Here is a 21,607-nt window from a genome sequence, read left to right as displayed (position 1 = left end):
AACACATCAGTCAGAAAACTAGACAAAAACTTTATTGTCTCTCTACAATAAGGACAGAACAGACTCAAGAAACGTCTGACTCCACCCAAATATAACTTAAGTCCAGTGCCATCTAGTGACTAAACCATATGACATTATCCACACAGAGGCTACCAAATTAGCAGAAGGTATAACCTTCCTATCTTGAAGCAACCTAATTCTACTGGTGTGAGGGAGGAAAGAAAACAAACTGCAAAACTTAACATCCCTGGGCAAAAGATATTCAGCCAGATATAACTGAGTCCTACTCCTACGTTGTGCTTTTTTTTTATATCCGGATTGTATTTATCCTATGCTTGAATTCATCATCAATTTGCTTTCAAGGAGCACTATTTTTCCACGGCAACCCTAATTTCTTATTTTAACACTAGATATTTATGTATTTTCAGTATTTTTACCCCATTCTTCAGCCAAAAAAGACTTCCAGAGTGGATTACAAAGATTAATAATAAGACAGCCCCTATCATCATAATCTTATTTAGGCTTGAGGTTATCACTAAACTCATCTCTCCCATCATGTACCAATAACAAATAATGCTTATTATTATAGTTATTTTTTCCAATTCTACTATAAAAGCAAATGAAATTATGTGCCTAATTAGAGATTGGCATGAAAAACATTGAACCCTTTCTTGGGCAAAGACCAAAGAATGCCTGTTTTTCCAAGTAAACTGGCTCTCAGGAAAAGTGGTATATGAAGCGAACAAAATTTTTATTGGTTTCACCCAAATGTTACTAGCTGCCTACTACTATTTGCAGCTTGTGAAGCCATTTCTAGTCCTTTAATCCTTTCCATTACTCAGCTTTTGATCCGACTTCTCAGCCTCATCAAGCCCATAAACAAATTCACTTTAGCTTACAACCCCTTTCCCTCTCATCTTAGCTTATTCCTCAAAGCAACTTTAAACATGTGTAAAGATAATGCAAGTACTTGCATGGATAGATGCTTTATCCATAAACTTGTGTAAGAAAAATGGTGTGTCAGTCCAAGTCCTTCTACACTTTCTACTTTTGCCCCCTTAGTGTTCCAAATACTTTCTCAACACACAACAATGCATCTTTTCAACAATGGCTTCCAGAAGATCCTCACACTTACACAGGTAGCTAGTTTACTCTAACTATACAGTCTTATTTCTAAAGACAAAAGGGTTTTACCTTCAGCTTTCCAAGTCACACATGGGAAATGCATTATGCAACAATAAACACATGCAGTCTGAGAAGATACAAACATCGATGTACTCACATCCTGCTGAATAATTATGATATCTTCACCATTTTGAACCTGTAGTTGAGGAACTATTGGAAGGGCATCCTGAGATGCTGACATTGCCATAGCAATAGCTAAAGCTTCCTCTTCTTCAGCTTCCATCTTTTCCTTGCATTTCTGATTATGATTTACATCATCTTTGTATGTGTTGTCATTTTCTGCACGTTCAGGAGACAGAACTGCCACTTCAGACTTGAATGTGACTGTTCCATCATTAGTTGGCATTGATGCCTCAAGTAAGTCTTCTATACTGGAATTGAGCTCTGTATTAATATCCAGTTGATTATGTTTCTCTTCTACTGGGGTGAAAACAGTCTCTTCACTTGGTATAACTGCACTACTACTATTATCACACTGTGATATATCATTTAAATTAAGCGTCATGCTATTTTTGGAGGTTTCCCCCTGTTTGTTCATGTCACATGGAGTAGGTCGAGATGGCTTTGGCCGGTGTATATGACTGAATGGCAGAGGCCTGGCCTGTGTGAAAACCGGGGAAAGTTTTTCTGATTCTTTATGTTCAGCACAGTTTCTTTGAATCTGGAGAGAAAGCTTCCGCTGCATTTGAGGAGAAGCAGAGGGTATTTTCCAGGGAACAAATCCCTGAGGTCTGAGTTTAGAAATATCAGCTCCTGCAGGTACAGGTGGAGTAGTAGGGGAAGGCAAAATTGAGAATACTGACTGGGAAAGATAGGATGAGAGTGAAGAGTTCAAGCACTGACCATGGGGTCTGCCTTTTGTTTGAATGGCTGGCTTTGGTTGCTCCACTGTTCCTGAAGAAATAGGAAGTCCCAAGGAAATGCCAGCCACTGTGTCAGAAATGTCTTCTGGACTGGCACTTCGTTTTTTATCAGCCACACCTTTCCCATTTTTCCCTGATAACTGGATTGTGTTATTCGGAGTATTGCTCTCTGTTGATTCTGGGGAGTTATCAGGAACTGGAGGCTGTGCAAATTCACGCCTGCATTCACTGGAATGCATCTCCTCCATACCTAGCTGGATGGCTTCTGCAATTTCCATTTCATCTGCTATAGCCATCAACCGCCGACGCATTCTTGTATGATGCGTTGAGCTTGTCATACTCAACATTTCTAACAGTTTTACAAACACATGGGGTACTCTTGCAACCATTCTGGCAGCACTTAAAAATACCCTCCGTGACAATTTGCCAACCATTGAGTGGGAGTTGTCAATTGAATGCAGAGCAAAGCTCAACAGCGACAGCAGCTTTTTGTACCTAAAAGTAATATAAAGCACAGTTAATGACAATTTATTTCAGCAAAAGTGTACTAAAGAATAAAAGCAGTAAGTCAACACTGTAAATACTGCAAGTAAAGCTCATCCCCAAATATCTTTTTTAATGCAAGATTTTCATTTTTTGAACCAGCCAAATTTTGATACTGGATAAAAACGTCCAACAAGAAAGGCACGATTTTCTAAAGTAGTACCTGTCTGCTACAGTGTCTGCCTGCAAAACATCACCACTGATAATGTGGGGGTAAAATTCACCAGGAAACTCCAATAGCAGTCTGTCTATAAGACAAAGACGCCCAAGTAGTGCTTGCCAGTTGTTTGATTCAGGTTGTGTATCAAGGATGCAATTTAAGACGAAATCAATACCACCAATGCCGATGGATCCTAAAAGCAAGGATTAATCAGAAAATAAGACACATATACCCAAAGCAGATTTTATATGACAAAGGGAGACAACAGACAGTTGCCTCCTTTTATCAGCCAAGTGCCTACAAATGAAGTCATTCTTTCTGGTGCTGCAAATTATAGCTCCCCTTTTCAGAATGCTCAACTACTCCAGAGTTTCACCAGTGCTAACTACTTCCGCTTGCCACTGAAATGCATCTGTGTTAGAAGAAGAACCATTTAAAAGTTCTAAAAATGTTACAAAGCTCCCAAAATGAATAACCTTGGATAGATTTGAAATTCCCTTTGTGTCTTGTCCTTAATTTAAACTACCCTTCCCCAACTTGGTGTAGTCCAAAACATTGGAAGGGCACTAGATTGGGGAAGGCTGATTTCGAATGCAAACCTGTGAGCTGGGCTTTGTTATAGCTTTTAATGTATGGCCTAATACATATTAGAGACTATATACAGAAAGATGGTTGTCCTAGTGAAGATTTAAATGGGTCACTAGAGGAAAAATAAGAACTATAATCTAATGAGCTACATTAATGGTGGTATGGCAACTGTTAGCACTTGTGTGGTGAGGGGCTCTAGCTCAATAATCCAGCACCTGCTTTGCATGCAGGTTCAATCCCTGGCTTCTCCAGGTACGGTTGGAAAATTCCTCCCTGAAACCCTGGAGAGCCACTGTAAGTAAGTTTCAACCATACAGGTCTGACTCACTATAAGGCAGCTCTCTATATTCTTATGAGTTTCTCTTTGCACTTTCAAGTGGAATCAATTGAGATTTTACAAATAGTTTTTTTAAGAGAGCAATCCTATGCCCCCGAGACAGTGTCTGAAGGGACATAGGATTGTTCAGTTTCTGGGAACAGAGGTTGGAACCGGGGCTCCAACCTCAAAGACGAGAAACTACACTCCCTGCCCCCTCATAGCCAGCATAGTTCTCTCTGTGCTGGCTACATCTCCAAGCTTGCAAATGGAGCGTGGAGATGGGGGAAAAGGGGTGGTCCCAGGGGCAGGGAGGGGAGGAGACTGCGGAAGCTGCTTCACGCAGCTTCCTATCAGGTCTCCAGGCTCCTCCCCTCCCCCTCCCCAAAGCCACGCCTAGACGGGCAAAATCACCCATCTAGCCAAAATGCAGGGCGACTGGAGCACAGAGGAGAGGATCGCTCCGTGCTCCAGCCGCTCTGCATAGGATAGTTAGCAGCCTCCGATTTCAGAGGCTGGCAACTATCTGGATAGGATTGCGCCCTAAGAGGTAAAATAACTGAAAACGGATGTTTGCAGAGAGTCGATTATTAAATTTTTGTAGCTTCTCCCTTTCACATACCTGCTCAACCCCATGTCCTTAAAAGCCTTTGGTGTAATCCTTCAGGCCCCACACCCAACCAAATAAAGGCCAAAGTATATGTAACTGCATTTGCTCACATTCATCCCTTGTTACTATTGCCCCAAGAAGCCCACCATCTAAAATTTCAATAGAGGGAAGGAAGAGGTACTCTGTAAAGCACCAGGTACACTGATGGTGCCATATAAATATAAAAATAAAATGACATTTTACCAGATTTAAGTATTTCTCTACCAACAGCCAGCTCTCCTGCCTGCCCCTTGCACATTTCCAGAAGCGTTGACACTGAAAGTTGGCTTGTGCGGCTATAAAGAGTCAAAAACAAACACCTTTTATTCACTTATTTTGTAAGAATAGCTATATGTTTGTTTGTTTTTTCAAATACGCAGAGAAGCTACCACAGCATTTTCATCACAAATATTTCTCAACATATCATGACAAAAGTTAGGAACAATTTTCATATTTCACTAATACTTTCTTTACCCATTTTCACATACTTCTGTTAATATACTTTTAAGAAAGTAAAACAAGGCTTGAGCTACAGTTCTGAGGATTTTACTGGATCTGTGTGTTGCTGTGGAGTGTGTCAACCTCGCAAAACCCTACTACTAATCAAGGATTATGCAAGGGTATTTTAACCTTCAAATAACTCCCAGTGGCTGGGTTTGCACATGGCACAACCCCTGATTGCCCTGATCAGGGGTTGTGTATTCAAAATGGTGGCTGCATGCACCTGGCATGCACCACAGCTCATCATGGGTTAAACAACACACAATGAGCTGGCTGTGTTGTCCAGACCAGGTCAATAACTACCTAAATATTTTTAAGAGCTATTGGTGATTATTTTTGCTTTGTTATTCAATTTCACATTTCCAGGGTAAACACAACTTCTCATACAGAACAGCATACACATGAACCAATGCTCTGAAGTCTGTTTTCATATGAATTTGTTCCTTATCTTTTGAGAACACACACACACACACACACACACGCACATGATTATAGGTTTGCAGAAAGTTTAAACACTATACCTGTTGGCATCTGCACATTTCACTAATATAGTTTCCACAACTGGCTTTAGAAGTTGTTGCAATTTTGTCCTCTCTGCCAGGCTATGACAGGGGGTGTATACCAACATAGCTCTTAATGTTTTCTAAAGAGAGGAAAAGAGTTTTTTAGATCACTGATTCAAACACTATTTATTTATACATTTATTGCAGGATATGCTTTTGTAGGCAAGAAGCAAATTTTGTAGGCAAATAATCTAATCAAGTAAGCTCCTACCTACAAATTTGTTACCTTCTGAAGCACCGCAAAACTCTATATAAAATGTAGTAGAGCAAACTGAACAGTACACTGAGTGATTGGCCAAATAGTAACAGATCATTAAAGGGGAAGTCCAACCTATGAATTCCCCTCATAAGATGTGCCACTTCTGCAGATAAATGTAAATAAATACAAATAAAAATGACAGCTTGCCTCTGCTAAACAGAGCCTGTCACCTCTGCTAAAGGCAGGGTGACTGGGCTTCATTAAGAGACAGACCCTTTCCCAGATTATCAGGATTTTTTTCAAATAAACCTGCCCCCTACTGGCTGAACCAGGGATACTATCCAAGACTGGAATGATGCCTGATACTTGGAATGATGACTGGTAAACAGGGAAAAGTAACGTTCATCATACACTTGCATAACTAGTCTAAAATTGGAGTATCAGTCATCTTGAGTGTGTCTCTTTATTCAAGGAACTGGTTGCACCAATACTGCAAAGCATAAAATATTTTAAATACTGCACCAAGAACCTGAAGGCAGAGAGCCATGTCCTGATGTTTTTACATTAACTAAGCCCCAATCCATATATTCACTAGGAGCTGGCACTGGAACAGTGTGATGGAGCAGCACGAGCCCTTGCTATCCACCATGCACACAAGGCTCTTGTGAGCACCAAGGCTTCCATGCAAATTGAGAATTGCACCAAGGCTATTCACATGATTTATCTCCCTTTTTATTATTCACACTATTTGAGTGCTGGCTCTTGGCAAATATATGAACTGGGCTTACTTATACCCATAGTAGGTGACAGTCTTCCCCATTTATTTCTCGGAATGTATCCAACAACTTGAACCATGTTGACATCATCTCACAAATTCCAGGTGTTTGGTTGCTTAAATAGCGCTTTCTCATCTCTAAAAAGCAAAGATGCTTTGGAAATTCTGTATTAGAAAAGAATGAGCAACTTACTAAAGCAGCAACATACACTTTGTAGACAGGGTCAGCACAAACCATGGAAAGGACACTGCAGCAGGACTCCACAACAACATCTCCTGAGATACTGGTCTGTGATGATCCACTAGCTCCTCCAAGATTTCCAGCGCTTGTGGCGTTTCCACTGTTGCTTCCAGAATTTCCAGTGCTTTCACCATTAGCCAATAACAGAGCACCACTAACATCATGGGAGAGACGTCTAAGGGCCATCTCACGTATATTCCAGTTTCGAGAAAACAAGCAGCCAACTAATTCCATTCCAAATACCTGGAAGACAGACATTGCAACATTTAAGTTGCTAACAAGTACACATCCAATAAGCTCAAATATTCAAGTTGAAATATACAATGTCCTATGTGAACTCTGAAGTGGTACAGGCTAAGAAGGAATGTACCTCATTCCTGAATCAGCGTAAAAGTTATGTTTCAAATATTTAATGCCATACCAGTTTGAAAACAAATATTTATGTCAGGCATTATTTGAGGGGGAAAGTAAGTTAAGACAGAATGAAGTTCAGTAAGAGATGAAGAAATGAACTTCCACAATGCGGTATAGAATTTATGACAAGTGTTCTTAACAGGTTGAAGACAGAATGCAAATATCTTCATCTTCACTCTCCCAAGAGTGGGCACACTCATACTCCACATTCCTTGTGAGGTTTTCTATAGCCCAAACCTATGATTGGGCTCTAGCTTGCCAGAATTGGAGGAAGGGTCCAATACTGGCAAACAGAAAGACTTGGGAGTTGTGGCAGAGCCAGCCCAGGTACAACATGTCAAGAGCGCCCTAGCTGCCTCTTACAGCCTACTCCAATAGCCAACTCAAAACACAGATGAAAAGGATTCTTTTCAAGGCTTTATTACTTTTATTACTTAATGACTCTTTCAGATGCTAATCACCAGCGACTAAGCAAGGAACAGCACTGGGGAAAGACAGAGTAGCCTATGCTCCAGGCTAGGCAGTTGGTCCCCGTTTGAAGGAGAATCACGGGAAGACCCTGAACTTATGGGCTAGGGAGAGATCCTCCCTCTTTCCCTTGGGTCCTTGGGACGCGACCGTTGCTTGCGCACCAAACGAGCGCTACGCCTCCTTTCTGCGCCCTCCATCTGTCATCGCTCTCTGTGCCGGTGCTGAGCGTCCAGCAAGCCCCCCTCCAGCACTCTCTCGCTGCCAGAGTCACTATCTATCCCAGGAATGCCGGCAGGAGGAATCTCTGCCAGCTGCTGTGCCTGTGAGGGATGAGCTGGCTCCTCTCCCACTGATTGCTGTTCCTCCTCAGAATCAGACCTGCTCTGGGGTTCTATCGGCTCAGTTTCCACCCTGACATAACAGCCAAATCAGATCTTACTGTTTATATCTCTTCTTTCTATGAGATATCAGTACCTCACAATAATTTAAAATGATTCATAACCAGAAAGCAAGTCCAAAAAACAAAGAAAAAGCAAATAAAATAATGTCCAAACTTGGGCAAACAGAGATGTTTTAAACTGGCAACTAAAAGCAAACAATACAGGCACTTGACAAATATGGCTGGGGAGAATATTACAAAGTCTGGGTGCTATTGTATTGGAGAAGGTCTACTTAAGCGCATTTCAGCCCCAACATAACAACAGCAGCCAGCAAAACCATGTGCCTTGCACTCACAGAATAAAAACTAGGCACGCATGCACATACATATTTCTTGGCAAGGGACAAAGCACAACTTAGCCATCTAAGTAAATCAGAACAGAAGCTGCAACATAAACTTACAAACCAAGTAGTTTAATTAAGAGTGCAATCCTATGGCCACTAGTCAGCAGTTAGATGGCCATAGGATAGGTCAGTTCCCTGAGAACCAACCTCCACCACCTCCTGCGCTGCCTTGTAGGCAGCGTAGATCAGCCCCGTACTCCGTGCTCATAAGAGCAGCGCGGAGCAGTGAAAACAGGGCATTCCTGGGGCTGGGCTGGGGTGGAAGTGCCTTTCCGACACTTCCTATGCATCATCCGGCCTCTGCCCCCCTCCCCCAGCTCCGACTTCCCATGGATAGACAGCCGAAATTGGCTGTCTAGCTGCGAATGCAGGGCAGCTGAAGCATGGAGGGGAAGATCCCCTTTGCACTGCTCCTGCTCTGCATTGGATAGGCGGTCGCCTCTGAGTTTGGAGGCGGCCGCCTATCCCAATAGGATTGCTCTCTAAGGTGTCTTTAGAAATCTGATATACCTGAATCCATGGCTCAGCTAAGTCCTTATAGGCAGAAGGGATTTGCTGAACCCCATAATGAGTAAGGTTAAAATTACTATCTTGACTCCTCCTTGGTGAGCCAGCTGTAGGCTGCTGAGATTGCTGCTGCATCACACAGAGAACTGAAGGGGAATCAACAGGGCTTGGCAACTCATGACTGTAAAAAAAAAAAAAAAAGTTTAATGAGTGAATATTTGCACACATTGGGCATATTCAAGGATTTTGGTTGCTCCCTATTGTTAAGTAAACCAACCCAATTTGCACTTCCCAGACTAATATGGGGACCAAAAGAGTTACCCTTTGGTTTTTGCACTTCTCTAAATTTTGCAATACAGTTATCAGCTACCCCCACCTACCCAAAATCCATATCTTAAGTTAAAATGTGTACAAAAATGCTTATTTTGTGAAAAATACATTCAAAATCATGCAATTTTGGGCCATGTTTAAAAAAATTGCAGATTTGATACAGAAATGGGATACAGTGGACTTATGAATGAACACATGCAAAACCAAAACAGACTGATTCATCCATCCATAGCACACAGGTAGACATTTTAATCTTTTAAGGTGGAATCCTATGCATGTTTTGACAGAAAAAAGTCCTAAAAATACCACCATTTCCCAACCAGCATGGCTGGCTGGAGAATGCTGCAAGTTGTAGGACTTGCACCCTTAAAGATTTAACTCTGTATCTGTAAGTAGAAGACACAACAAACAATATATTCAAATAAAACAAATCCTTACCTATAGAAATCATTAGATCTCCATTTAGATCTACAAAGAGGACATATAAGAGGTTCCCTGTTTCTCCTACATTCCTCTGCCCCTAATATTGGAGCAGCACAAAAAAACAAAGAAAGGGAAAAAAGATACTGAAGTTAGTAACATAACAAACTTTTAGTCAAAGATAAAACTGTTCAGTTTTTAGAAGTGTGTTCAGAACTTATAAGTAAATGGCAAACTAGACATATGGAAAGCCAATTATAACTTTATATTTTGGATGAAATATAGATACTTCTGTAGTAACTGTAGCCACTTGCAGGACTATTCTGTGCTCACTATACCAGCTTTATAAACTTTCACATAAAGATATATTTTATATCTATATATCTTGTGCTATGATGATATATCGATATATCTTGTGCATACTCTGAAGCATACAACCCCACATTTCCATGAGGAAGTTTACTTCATTCAGATGGACTCCTTCTCTAAGATACTAGTTAATGCATAATCTCATTCCTTTCCACAAATATGAAATGCCTGTTCCATTAATGTTCAGAAATTATGGCTGCTATTAGTCTTGCTTCTTCAAAGGTGGCAAGGATCTGCATTGCCATTATTCATTCTTTAAAGTGGAAGTATCCACTCCTATGGCACAAGTACACATTTGGTATAATCAGTAACATACATATTGACATGCAGTGGTGGTGAAGTTTATTTCTGCAACCATCTTCACAGACCGTCAAGCTCTCTTCATCCAACATGCCTAGCAAACAAATGGGGCACATCTGTTCCTCTTCATCCTTGATGCTATTAAAAAAATGTATTAATATTAAAAACAACATAAAACCTTTCTGATTTATTTATATTTGTATCTCTCTACCAGGCCAAGAAATAGGTCCCAATATATGTAACGGGGTGCATTCTATCATACTGTAAGTGACAGAACAATGACCAACAGTTGACCTTTGCATGCAGTTTTCTACAGCTACTCTGAGTGCCCGGTTATGTATTACCTTTATCCCACAGAGTGTTGCTCAAAGTGGCCTCCACATGATGTCTTTGTGCATGATGTTATAATGTGTAGCACATTTCATCATATGTTCCTTCAATGCTGAATCCAAGATTTGTGCAGCACTGGCATGGAACATATTGTGATTAGCTGCACTACATGTTACAGCAGTGGTGTGGAAAAGCCACAATGTTGAAACAACTTGAAGTTTTTCAAAGCAATACTTCTCTAGAGAGTGTTCACAAACATATAAAATAACTGTTCAGATGCCAGTAACATCTAAGGGCATATATGTAATGTAAGGGCATATGCACAAGAAATGAAAATAATTCATGCATTTTCATCCCACAATAGGATCCAGAGCCACCCTATTTATTGCATCATGATGCCCATTTCCACATACATAATTTTCCGTGCATCAAAATGCACAAACCCAGCAACCAAACCTGGTTATATAACAAGCCCTAGAATGGATGTACCTTGCTGCAGGAAATGCTGAAGTGGCTGTGGAGCTCAATGGCTCTAGTTTTAGAAACAAAGCAACTAAAGGCTTATATTAACAATTCACTGGTATGTTACTGCAGTGTCATCTGAGTGGCATTCCCATAGTTTCTTCTCACATTATTTGAGTAATATCTAGATGGAATATCCATATACATAGGGCCAATTACATGGTTCTTCCTTCTAGAAGTTAATGGAGTGGCATGTGAAGAAGCTATTGGGAAGTTGTTGTTTTTTGGTTTTGAAGTTTTGAGAGAAACTCGCAATATAGTCAGTGCCAATACAGGCACTGAAGTCAGCCAATGACATCAGGTATAGACATTCCCAGCAAAACTAATACGGAATAAGTTCCTACATACTCAGTTCAAGAGTGTCAATACTTTTAAGAACACCCTAGATGAGCAAAAAGATTACCAGGTCCATAAATCTGTGATACTCATAATTGAAGAATGCTAATTCCATTTCTGATGTATACAGAATCTGTGTATCTATAAGCCACCTGTTACAAAAAGCTCCAAAGCTAGGTACAAAGTTGCAGTATGAGACTACCACTCAGAACTGAGAAGTAGAACATGAGCTATTGCTTCAGAACTTTGCTCTCCAAATCACCATGGCACAAATGCAGATCATATAGATCAATTTGGATATTTAGGGCCAGATAATACAAGGTAACATATCAACCACCAGAAAAGCCATACATATATATTTATTATATATATATTCAGTGCAGCCAACTTCAAACTGATATAGCTAACAAGCTGTCAACATTTAAGAACAGAATTTTACATTTAACAGATTTTCTGAATAACTACTCAATCTATAAAACAAGTCATGAAAGAGTTGCATAATTCAAGTCTAGATGCATTTAAAACCTCAGGACTATAGACCTAGTAAGACCAGAGAAGGAAGTCTAACTTTTTAAAAGGAAAGTTTAGTACATAGTGGCATTTGCTATGCATATGCAGTACATTCTTTGCATTTTGCTATGTAAATATACAGGCATATTAAGTGTTTCTATGATGGTCAGATCCCCCTAGAAATTCACTCAAACAAAAAAGTGCTATGCTTTGGAATTGACTTCCCAGCCACCACCCCTTTCTTCCTTCAAACTCCAGCACTTTCATGAATTCCTTGGTTTAACCCCCTACTCCTCATCCCCAACTGAAACTACTCCACCACCTCCAGTTTAAGTTTAGTGTATGGGGAGTATCCAAGTAACTCCTCCAAAAGACAGAACAACTTCCACCAGTGGAATGGGGAGGGGGTGATTTCCCCTCTCTCATGCACTACCCGCATACCCTCAAAATCTGCTCTGGAGGGACGGGGAACCTCTGGAGCCGATCTGGGAACCAGGCAGGGGGAGAGGAGAAGGGGATATACTGTTACCAGAAGCGAACTCTGCTCATGTGATGCTGGATTTTGCCCTAAGATACTCAGGGCAGGGACCTGTTTTTTTCTTATGGTAAAGTGCCATATATAATGTTGACATGAAAAGAAATATAGAAGCAGCCACTGCCATGTAAGCATATACTTCACTCCAACAACCAAGTTGAGAAGTCAATGCATGTCTTTCATATTTGAGCATGAGATCTGCATGCACAAAAGAAGCAAGGAAAACTCAATAGTTTTCAAGTATTCTTGTAGAGAAACATGATGTTTCTACATTTGCAAGTAATGAGGAATCAGGAGCTGCATCCTCAGGAGCCACTCTATCTTCAGACAATTGTCCCAGAACCAGAAGTGTATTCTGACACACAACATTTACACTCTCAGGAATACTCAGGCATGAAAATAACGCTTGTGCCAACTAAGAGTAAGGGCTTCACTGTAATAGTACATGTGCACTGAGGTGGAATTAAACTTAAATATGTACATATTATTCATGTTGCATACAAAATCCAAAATAGAGTAGTACGGAATATCTCTGACTAGGACCCAGAGGTACCTGGCATGAACGGAAAGATATTTCCCCTTGTGCATGCTGCCCCATCTCTTTTCAATATTTCCTCCAACTGCTGCTCCTCTGTGCCACATCCCATAATATTTTGATTTCCTGATCCCCCAGAGCAGCTTTTGGAGGGGCAAAGGGGATTACAGTGAGGAATAGCAATGGAAAACTCCTGACGAATGAGCAGAGTTCTGCTCATGCTTTTTTGGATCCAAGCTTCTATTGCTTACAACTTTAAAACACATTTTATTTTCCTTGAGTAGAACTCTAGGCCAGGGCTGGCGAACCTGTAGCATCCCAGACATTGTTGGGCTCAAACTCCCATGAGCCCCAGGCAACATGGCCAATGGTCAAGGATTATGGGAGTTGGTAGTCCAGAAGCATTTGATGGGCCAGAATTTCTCCACCTTTGCTCTAGGCCACACCTTGATTAAAATCTGATGCTGGGGCATGGTTAGCCCACAAGTTGGCCAACCACGGTATAGTTAATTATTCTGATCTTACGTAATGTGAGAACATTTTAAGATAAAGTTTCACTTTAAAAAGACCTAAGATCCTTTTCAAGTCTCCATCAGGTTTCAAGTCCCCATCAGGTCCCCATGCATATAGCACCTAATATATACTAAGGTATTTGGGGAAAAATGCCTGCAATAAGAGAGCAACAAATTCCTGTCTAGAAATGTGCTTCTGTGTCATATCCAGCTAGCCAGAAAAGACTAAAAAGAGAAAAAAATCTTGCCCAAAGAATCCAAACAAACTAAAAATACATACCAGAACTTTTGTTAACTTAGGCCACCTTGTATAGAAATAACAAAAAGTTTTGTGCCAGTTTTGCTGCAACAGACTAACATGGCTACCCCTCTGGAACTTCTGTAAGGGGATGACTCACTATGAAAAATGAAAGGAAATCTTATCTATAAAAGGGGGGGGGAGATTTAGAATAGCATTACTTATTTTTGTTAGAAGAATTACTAACCTGTTTTCTGAACTAGATGTAGACGCGCTAGATGACGACAATGTATGTGAATTTGACATGCGTGAGACAAACTTCTGGATGGTGTTACGAGATGGGGCTTTGATCCTTGAGCTACGCCTACTGTGATATTTCTGGAACAAACTCTCTACCTATCATTGGAAGAAAATGTTATTATACTATGAATTACTCAAAGTTGATGTCTTTTAAATAAAGATTTAAGTGTAATTAGCCTATGATGTAATAATGCATCAAATTACAATATCAGTACTTCTTTCTATAAATAAATATCAGTACAAGAAAAGATTTCTGATCACCACCAGCAAAGGATGGATTCTTTTTTTATGCAGAAATAACAGTGATACTAGTGAAACTTTAAAAGAATTACTAATGGAGCAATCCTATGGCCGTTAGTCAGCAGCTAGATGGACATATGATATGTGGGTTTCTGGGAACTGACCTCCCCCCGTTTCTGCACGCAGGCAGCGCAGAATGGCCCCGTGCTCCACACCTGAAAGAGGAGCATGGAGCTGCAAAAATGGGGTGTTCTGGGGCGGGGAAGGTGGAAATGCCAGTATGACACATCCTATGTGTCGTACAGCAGTCTCATGCCCTGCTCCTCCTTCCTGTGGCTAGACAGCCGAAATCAGCTCTCTAGCCACAAATGCAGGGCAGGAGAAGCGCGGAAGGAACAATCCCCTCTGTGCTTCTCCTGCCCTGTATTGGATAGGTGGCCGCCTCCGAGTTCGGAGGTGGCAGCCTATCCCCATAGGATTGCACCCTAATTTAATTTTCAGCAATGGAAAATTTCACCAATAGTAAATTTCAGCAATGGGCCACGAGTGCCTATCTGTGAGTAAAAAGAAAGGATGGCACTACCTCAAAGTTCTTCAAGGTCTTTCGCCAAAGCATGGGATCTGAAGATTCAAGTTGAAATACCCGAAGCATAACAAATAGCAGATGAATGCAAAATGTGCCACGCCCACAGCTGCAGGTCTGTAAACCAAAGATGTTTAGTGTGCTTATTATGGCTGTTTCACACTTCTTTTAAGAGCTAAAAATTACTCTAGTAAAGAGTTATTAGGACTATACTTCTGCTAGAAAAAGAAATCTGTGATTAGCAATGGCTTCTTTCTGATAGCTTCCCTTTTATGATTTTGGGCACAGCAAGTAATGCATGATGTTTTTATATACAACAGACATGAAGCTAATACAGCTATTTATACTTAACTGATGCTTTGCCAATGGCTATGTTAATAGTCATAAAAGTGGGAATAAAATATGCCAAGAAACTCATAGAAAGCAATGATCTTTCAGCATTTTCCCAGCAATTAACCATTTTATACTTTAGAAAGTTATAGGAGAATGTGTTCTTAAATTTGACAGGATAACCAATCCTCTGAAATTAGTTCACCTTATAATTAACAATAAAATAGGTATACTGTATGCTATTCATACCTGAGGACCAATGAATACCCTATATTTATTATCAGGGCTGTCTCCACCTATCAGGAAAGAATTGGGTCCTATCTGCTGTAAGAGATACAATCTGGCTCTCATGACTTTGTTGACCCGCCGACTTGTTTCTTCAGGACTATATGGTGAGAAGCCATCTGGAGATGGAGCTCTTCGTGGTGGTGTTATTCGTCCACTCTGAAACTTAAACCAATTTGTTTCCATTAAACTTACAATAATTTTGACACCAATTCCCACCTCCTCCCATCCAATCTATAAATACAGTTTTACATTGCCCATTGTCTCAGTGAAGTTACAGAGGAAGAACCTAACTTTATGAATTAGTAGTTGTGCAAGTATTTGATAATACATAAACGCTGCCACCTCTTCCACCAACTTCAAAAAATGTAGGTGTCTATCCTGGCTTTGCCAAATGATTCCAAATACAACTACATTTATGCACCTTTATGCTTTCAACTGAGAAGGCTTACATCACACACACAAATGTAATTAAACAGAACAGAAAAAACAGGCACAAAAAGGTAGGTTTTAAAAAGGCCATAATACACAGAGCGCAAAACCAAAAGGAGCCAGTTCAAATAACCAGTATACCAAAATCCTGCTGGAAAAAGATGGCCTTAAAAAATGAACTTAATATCATCACAGAGGGAACCAGATTAACACCTGGAACAGGGAGTTCCAGAGACTACACACAGCAACAGAGGAAGTCCATTCACAGGTTACCACAAACTGAACTTCAGATGGTGGCGGGACCCACAAGCGGGCCTCTCTTGCTGATCAAACCGGATGGGCAGGCCCCTGGGGGTAAAGACACACTTTAAAGTATTATGACCCTAGGCTACATCAATAGTTGCATAAGAACTTTCAACTTACAGGCACGGGAGATACTCTTTTCCTTCTTACACCAGGAGATTCAGATTTAACAGTCCTAGAAGATGAGGAGGAGGAACTACTAGGAGAAGGGCTCCGTCTCCCCTTCTGAGTAGGTGAAGTAGCGCTTGTTTGTCCTTCAGGAGGAGGGTCTGTTGCTGGTTTGTTTGCTTCACAACCATCTCCTTTTATTGGTATTGGCTTTACCACCTTGTCAAAAAAGATATGAAGTGATTTATGGTTACCTAAAGTTCTTCTTAAAACAAAGGAAATACATTAAGTTCTGGGTATACATTTATTTATTGGATTCCCACCATACTGAATCCTGTCAGTTTTTCCTTGATGCTTATGAGATTCTGTTTCAAGTCAAACGAGTGTGTGTGCTACCTAGATATACAAGCCTAGAAACAGTTCCAGTGATGTTAGTGTTAACCTTCCTGGCTTCTCTCATGAAAACCTGTCAGACCTCATATGGATCGTATGTAGTGTGTATTCTCTAGTCTGGGAATACAAGGTCTGTTTCTCTAGAAAGAAACAGTGAAATCTTTAATATTTGGTAAGCAAACAAAAAATAGTTTGGATGGTCTCGAAATTGCTACTTCACAACCTTTTGGACATGCGCACTGGAATTTGACTTTCTTTGACATCTGAGTTCAATGCCATAGCATAATGGGGGCTTCAGTATGAGAAAGGAGGCTTCAGTATGAGAAATGTAATCCCAAACCCTCCCTGACTTCTCATTAGTTGCAAAGTTCTTTGGATCACTGCCTTAACAATTATCCAACTGCATTTTTGTGGAAAGACTGATAAAACAGAACGAGCAAAGGGCTGGATATGCCCGATCTCGTCTGATCTCAGAAGCTAAGCAGGGTCAGCCCTGGTTAGTACTTGGATGGGAGACTGCCTGGGAATCTGGCTTCCTGCATGGAGCAGGGGATTGGACTCGATGGTCTTGTAGGCCCCTTCCAACCCTATGATTCTAAGAGGGGAATCTCCTCTTCCACTCCTCCTTTTGCCTGTCACCCTTACCGTCTTGTGTTTTAATATATTGTAAAACTTTCAGAAAGGGCCTCATCTTTGTTTCTCCAATTGCACAAGGTCTAGCTACCTCCAAGCCCTTCATATACTAGTATTAAAATATTGTTTGACATTGATTGTATAATTTTCCTTCTAGCTATGAATATAAATATGTTTTTTTCTTCCAAGAGAGTTCAATTTAAAATGCTAACAATAGGGGGCAGTGTTGTAATATTTTGAGCAATACAAGTTGGGTTTGACTTCTACAATACACTGTAGACCTGCATATTATTTGGAATTTCAAGCTTCACAATCAGCAACATGCAGAAATGAAGCAAGAGGAATTATAATGGAAGAAGGCACTCAGATGGTAACTATAAGATCATACAATATAAGAAAGCAAATTCTGTGCTTTCAGCAATTTCTCAAAGCACAATTACAGTGCTTTTACCCCAGCTTTACTTACCACAGGGCCTCTCCTACTTCTCCTTTCAAGCCATTCATGCTTCCAGGCAGGCATACATGTTGCCTTGAGTTTCTCCCTGATCATGCGCTCTTCTGGGCGGTCATCCATTTTCTGCAACCCCCTGAGGGTTTCTTTATTCTCCATGTCACGACTACAGTAAAAAAAAAAAAAAAAAGGCAAAAACCATATGAATGTGATCGTCAATAAACAGTGCTATGCTTAACTCTTGAAGCGCCATATTTTGTTCTCCCCCATAAACACTAAAAGATTGATTCCAGTGGCAGAAGCAAGCCGCTTAAGCCTTTAATGTAAACAGTTTGCTACTCTGCTATTTGGATTGTAACTACTCCAAGTATTAAGCATCAGACAAGAAGAGAAAGCTGTTTGTGTAAAAATTAAATTTTAAGAAAGGGATCCTTTGACCCACTAACCTATCACAACCTATAATAAACATAGTTCTTAAGACATAGGCCTGCAGTCTCAGGCACTTTCTGAACAGCCTTATAACATATGTAGCACTTGAGATAAAGACAACCTTATTTCCTCAGATAAGAAGGAAAGGTACTGCAATGGTATGTGCCTTATCGTTCCAAAAGTCATCCATGTAAGAATTCTTAAAAATAAAAATAAACAAGAAATAAACTATTTTTAGGCAGCTAAAACTACACGTATTTAAACATTTAATTAGAAAAATAGTAATCCATCTAACTTAAGATCAAAACATCCAGAAAAAATGTCTAAGATTAATAAAAGCAACAAGACAATGTTTTATAAACAAGCTTCTAACTAAACACACTCCCAAACTAATAGCAGTTTTCCACATTAAAAGTAGAATTTTCATGCCACTAAAAAAATAGTTAAGTAGTTGATAATTATATTTAAGTATCATTCTTAACACACAGTTTAAACTGTTATATGGAGTCAAATTAATAGATTTTTAAGAGCCTGTTATACAGTCATGTTGTTTATCTGTTCCATCATGTCCCACATTGCTTTTTAACTTCTATATTGGGTGACGTCATCAGGGCGGTTTGGAATGAAGTGCCATCAGTTGGCATTCAGCTCTCCCTCTTGTAATCAGGCCTCCCACAGGCCCATGCCGGCTGGAGACTGTAAGCCCACCACTTCCTTGCAGAACCAGAACCCTCTTTGTCCTATTTCCATGGGGACCAACAAAAGGGACAGGACCAGTAACAAGAACTCCCAGTCTGTCCTGTTTAAAATCCTATCCTGTTTAAAATTCCTCTTCACAGGTCTGGGCAGGGGAGAACGTAAAGAGCAAGAAGCCTCCATTCCTCCAAAGAGTCAGGCAAGTGAAAGGAATTCTACAGGAGAAAACCGCCAGAGTAGAGCCCTCTTTATTCTGCCATGTCTACAAACAACACCAAGAACAGACAACCATGGAGCAGCCTCCTTTAAACTACCCTATCAGTACCTATTTATTTAATTAATTTCATATCTATACCGCCCAATAGCCGAAGCTCTCTGGGCAGTTTACAAAAATTAAAACGAAGCGCAGCATAAAACAATATAAAATATGAAAGCTTAAAACCACAAAATAACAGTACAACCAGAATAAAACCTAGCAGCAATGCAGAGATTTAAAACACAGATTTTAAACAGCAGAGCTAAAAGATCAGGAAGCTAAAATACTGGAAGAATAAAAAGGTCTTCACCTGGCGCTGGAAGGAGTACAATGTAGGCACTAGGCAAACCTCTCTAGGGAGCTCATTCCACAGCCGGGCTGCCACAACAGAAAAGGCCCTCTTCCTAGTAGCCACCCGCCTCACTTCCTTTGGTGGGGGCTCCCAGAGAAGGACCTCTGAGGATGATGTTAGGGTCTGGGCAGTCACATATGGGAGGAGGCAATCCTTCAGATAACCTGGCCCCAAGTCGTTTAGGGCTTTGAATGTTAATGCCAGCACTTTGAATCGGGACTGGAAATGGACTGGCAGCCAGTGCAGCTGGAAGAGTACTGGAGTAATGTGATTTTGTTGGCCAGTCCCTGTTAACAATCTTGCTGCCCTATTTTGGACTAACTGAAGTTTCTGGATAGCTTTCAAAGGCAGCCCCACACATAACACATTGCAGTAATCCAGACGAGCGGTTATCAGAGCTTGGATAACTGTAGCTAGGCTATCTCTGTCCAGATAAGGGTGTAGTTGGTATATCAGCCTAAGCTGATAAAAACTGCTCTGTGCCACTGAGTTCACCTGTGCTTCAAGTGACAGTTCTGGGTCCAAGAGCACCCCCAAACTATGAACGTGATCCTTTAGGGGGAGTGCAACCCCCTCCAGAACAGGTTGAGCAACACCTAGCAGGGCAGGCGAACCACCCACTAACAGTACCTCCGTCTTGTCTGGGTTGAGCTTCAGCTTATTGGCCCTCATTCAGTCCATTACCGTGCCCAGGCACTGATTCAGAACAGCCACTGCCTCACCTGGGTTAAATGACAAAGAGAGGTAGAGCTGGGTGTCATCCACATATTGATGACACCTCAGCCCACACCTCCAGATAACCTCCCCCAGCGGTTTTATGTAGATGTTGAACAGCATAGGGGATAAAATAGATCCCTGTGGAATCCAATGGCATAATTGCCAAGGCACAGAGCAATAATCCCCCAGTATCACCTTCTGGAATCATCCAAGTAGAAGCAGAACCACTGCAGTACAATGCCTCCAACTCCCAACCCAGACAACCTATCCAGACGGATACCATGGTTTATGGTATTGAAAGCCACTGAGTGTCAGGGTAGACACTGAGCCCTTAGAATCCCAGAGTAGTTCTGATTCTGAGGAAGAGGAGCCACTCCTGGGAGAGGAGTGCACTCATCCTTCCCAGGGCCAACAGCTGACTGGGATTCCTCCCACCGGCATTCCTAGCATAGATAGCAGTCCCGGGAGTGACAGAGCGCGGGAAGCAGACTTGCTGGACGCGCGAAGCCGACACAGGGAGCGGCGCCAAATGGAGGGCACGGAAAGGAGGCGTAGTGCCCGGTTGGCGCGCAAACAATGGTTGCGCCCAGAGGATCCAAGGGAAAAGGGGAGGGACTCTCCCTAGCCCATAAGTTCAGGGTCTGCCAGTGATTCTCTTTCAAACAGGGACCAACTGTTCCAACTTAGGGCATAGGTACTCTGCTGTTCATATCTAGTTGCTAACAGTAGAGTTGTTAAGTTGTAAAAGAGGAATAAAGCTTTGAAAAGAATCCCTTTGTCTGTGTCTGGACTTGGCTACTGGATTAGACTGAGAGAGGCCTCCAAACAGCTCTTGACACTGAGAGGTCCAGGAGAATCAACAGGGACGCACTCCCCTCCATCCCCCTCCCCACAAAGGTCATCCCACAGGGCAACCAAGGCAGTTTTGTTCCAAAACCAGGCCTAAAGCCTGACTGAAATTGATCTAGATAATCCATTTCATTCAAAAGTGCCTGGAGCTGTCCTGCAACCACCCGCTCAAGCACCTTGCCCAGGAAGGGGATGTTGGCCACCAGCCTATATTTATTAACATCCTCTGGATCCAGGTTAGGCTTTTTCAGGAGTGGCCTGATTACTGCCTCTTTTAAAGAAGCTGGCACCATTCCCTCTCTCAAGAAGGAATTTACAACCTCCTGGATCCAGCCACTTGCTTTCTTGATGGATCCCAACACTATTCCCTCCTGCCCCAGTTAGCCTCCCTTAGAACAGGGCCAGTAAAGGTACTTAGGTGTAGGGAAAGAGTAAGTGAGAAGGCAGGCTAGGTAAGTTAAGAAGCCCTAGCCTTTCCCAAACTATTCATCTTGCTGTAAACTAATGAAGCAACTTCATTTCAGCTGTGTTGTTTCCCTGAGACAGTAGTTTAGC

General features: G+C 41.3%; 1 protein-coding gene across 2 annotated transcripts in view; it reads right to left on the bottom strand.

Annotated features, from left to right (window-relative positions):
• MAP3K1 (mitogen-activated protein kinase kinase kinase 1) overlaps nt 1–21,607 on the bottom strand; it is an 81,836-nt gene that overhangs the window by 19,901 nt on the left and 40,328 nt on the right. For both annotated transcript variants that reach the window (XM_084833274.1, XM_084833275.1), the window contains exons 2-14: nt 17,769–17,919; nt 16,289–16,495; nt 15,398–15,598; nt 14,819–14,935; nt 13,943–14,091; nt 10,194–10,315; nt 9,527–9,608; nt 8,762–8,939; nt 6,536–6,826; nt 5,327–5,448; nt 4,509–4,600; nt 2,755–2,944; nt 1,283–2,543 (exon numbers count right to left, since the gene is read on the bottom strand). In XM_084833274.1, the coding sequence (XP_084689400.1) occupies nt 1,283–2,543; nt 2,755–2,944; nt 4,509–4,600; nt 5,327–5,448; nt 6,536–6,826; nt 8,762–8,939; nt 9,527–9,608; nt 10,194–10,315; nt 13,943–14,091; nt 14,819–14,935; nt 15,398–15,598; nt 16,289–16,495; nt 17,769–17,919 (3,163 nt within the window). The remainder of the gene's footprint in view (nt 1–1,282; nt 2,544–2,754; nt 2,945–4,508; nt 4,601–5,326; nt 5,449–6,535; nt 6,827–8,761; nt 8,940–9,526; nt 9,609–10,193; nt 10,316–13,942; nt 14,092–14,818; nt 14,936–15,397; nt 15,599–16,288; nt 16,496–17,768; nt 17,920–21,607) is intronic.

This window comes from Heloderma suspectum, chromosome 2 (genome assembly GCF_057233095.1).
Source record: "Heloderma suspectum isolate Gila_16-S chromosome 2, 16-S_ref, whole genome shotgun sequence".
NCBI classification, from domain to species: Eukaryota; Metazoa; Chordata; class Lepidosauria; order Squamata; family Helodermatidae; genus Heloderma; species Heloderma suspectum.
This window is presented reverse-complemented; position numbering and strand designations above follow the sequence as displayed.